General features: G+C 41.4%; 1 protein-coding gene across 1 annotated transcript; it reads left to right on the top strand.

Annotated features, from left to right (window-relative positions):
* The first annotated feature begins 218 nt into the window (after window positions 1-218).
* Window positions 219-2,018, top strand: LOC104221330 (uncharacterized). Its single transcript, XM_009772372.2, has one exon. It carries the CDS (start codon window positions 309-311, stop codon window positions 1,863-1,865), a length of 1,557 nt encoding a protein of 518 aa, XP_009770674.1. The 5' UTR covers window positions 219-308; the 3' UTR covers window positions 1,866-2,018.
* The last annotated feature ends 412 nt before the right edge of the window (window positions 2,019-2,430 follow it).

Here is a 2,430-nt window from a genome sequence, read left to right as displayed (position 1 = left end):
ATATTTTTGTTGTGCAAAAGAATAAAATTAAAGTAAAATGTGTTAAATAGGTCTAGAGAAGATTTAATTAAAGGATTATTTTGGTAAACAAAACATTAAAGCATTAAAATAAGCAAAAAAAGTTAAGCAAATATTTGTTAAATTTTAAAACCATGAATATGTGTGACAATGACAACTTTAGAGCTTAAAGGGAGGTAAGATCGTGCTATAAGAAAAACCCGACTTGTTAAGTTTTTATTTTTTTTCCAGAACGGCTTGTTAAACTGCGTTACCTTCTTCGACTTGCAATTTTCGAAACCCTAATTCCCATGGGTAGACTCGCCTCCGTCGTTGAAATCTCCGACGAAAGGCATCGCAGCTACCGGAACGGTGACGGCGGCCGTTACTCCCCTCAACGCCGCCGCTATCGAAGCCGTAGCCGTAGCCCTATCAGAAACCGAAATCGTAGCCGGAGCCGGAGTCTCAGCGGGAGCCGTAGCCGCAGTCGTAGTCCGGCATACAGTCCCTATAGAGGCCAGCAACCTAACGGCCGAAACAATCGGCGATCGTATTCTCCCGATCGTTTGTACCGTAGACCGAGTCCTACGAATGAGCCGCCTAGAAGATTCGGACGTGCTAAGCAACCCTACCTTGATAGAGATTATAGGAATGGAAAAATTGCAGATTCAGATTCGGATGATGAGCTTAAAGCTAAAGGCTTGAATTTTGAAGAGTACCGAAGGCTAAAGCGTCAGAAATTGAGGAAACAGTTGAAGAATTGTATTTGGAATTGCACACCTAGTCCACCTAGGAATGAAAATGAACCAGAGTACGATGAACCTGATGAAATCGTCGAAAAAAGTGTAGATGAGAAGGTCAAGAAAGATGCTGAATCCAAAAAAGATTTGAAATTTAGCAAATCTGAATCAGAGGCCTCAGATTCTGATTCAGAGGCTTCAGATTCCGAATCCTCCGAGGATTTGGAATCGAGGAAATCTAAAAAGAGAAAGAAATCGAGGTCTAGACGTAGAAGTAGGAGATCGAGAAGGGAGAGTGAGAGTGAATCGGAGGAAGAGTCGAGCAATGATTCAGAAGAAGAAGAGAGGAGAAGACGAAGGAAGAAGTCGAGGAGAAAACAAAGTAGTAGAAGGAGAGATAAAAGGGGTAAGAAGAAAAAAAGCAAAAGAAAAAGCTATTCGGATGAGAGTGAGAGTAGTGAGAGTAAGAGCCAAAGCCAAGAGAGTGATAGTGATGATTCTGATGCTAGTAAGAAGCAAAAGCGCGCTTTGAAGAGTAAGAAAAAGAAGGATGATGAGGATAGTGACATACCAGAAAAAAGCTTGGAATTGGATGGGGAAGCTGGAATTAATGAGAAGGCTGATGAACTAACGATAGATGAAGTTGATAGTGAGTTGCTTGAATTCAAAGAACTGATTGAGGCAAGAAAAAAGAGTAATTTGGATAATGAGCCGCAAGTTGGTCCGATGCCATTGCCAAGGGCTGAAGGGCATATAAGCTATGGTGGGGCACTTAGGCCTGGTGAAGGTGATGCTATTGCCCAATATGTTCAGCAAGGGAAGCGTATTCCGCGTAGAGGTGAAGTGGGTCTTTCAGCTGATGAGATTTCAAAATTCGAGGGTCTTGGATATGTGATGAGTGGTAGTAGGCATCAAAGGATGAATGCTATTCGTATTAGGAAGGAAAACCAAGTTTACAGCGCTGAAGACAAGCGAGCCTTGGCCATGTTTAACTATGAGGAGAAGGCTAAGCGTGAGCAGAAGGTTATGGCTGATTTGCAGCGCCTTGTGCAACGCCATATTGGTCAGGATACTGGTCCATCTCATGATCCGTTTGGAGGGAAGTCTGAAGAGGGGGCTGATGCTTGATCCTTTTGTATGTTGTTTTACTTTAATTTTGGTGTTACTGCTGTTACATGTAGAAATTATGTTGTTTAATAGAAAATGGAGGCATAAAATTTTTATGTGTAAGCTGATAATGTTTGGTTTTTAAATGCCGTTTCTCTGAGGTTTGTAGCTTAATGTGATTAGAGCTAGATCTGAGTTTGCGGAAATTCATTATGCTTTCTTAGATCTGTACTCACTCATGCCAACAATTCTCCGTACTCTTATGAAAGACTATGTTTTGTGATTTTGGGTATGTAGGTCTCAGTAGCTACTGTTAAAACAGTACTCTGGGTTGTGAGTCTAGAATCACGTAGTTTAACAAATCTTCTTTCTACTTTATTTCTAAATTCTAACAGCAGCATATTAGACATATCACATATAGGGTGGAACAGATTCTAAGTGAGCTTCGAATGAGCTAAAGTTCTCTAGCTAAATGTATTGGCAAAGCATTTTCTGTAGTTATGAGTTCTGCTGCAGATAGGGAACCAGCCGGATCTTCAGACTGCTCCTGGAATAGTGTCCTGGTTTCAGCCACCCTTCTGTACCA

The sequence above is a fragment of the Nicotiana sylvestris genome, chromosome 11, assembly GCF_000393655.2.
Source record: "Nicotiana sylvestris chromosome 11, ASM39365v2, whole genome shotgun sequence".
Classification (NCBI taxonomy): Eukaryota; Viridiplantae; Streptophyta; class Magnoliopsida; order Solanales; family Solanaceae; genus Nicotiana; species Nicotiana sylvestris.
The sequence above is the reverse complement of the archived record's forward strand: the minus strand, read 5'-3'. Positions and strand labels throughout refer to the sequence as shown.

Excerpts from the sequence above, each read along its gene's own strand:
- LOC104221330 (XM_009772372.2), top strand. The coding sequence starts at position 309 with ATGGGTAGACTCGCCTCCGTCGTTGAAATCTCCGACGAAAGGCATCGC.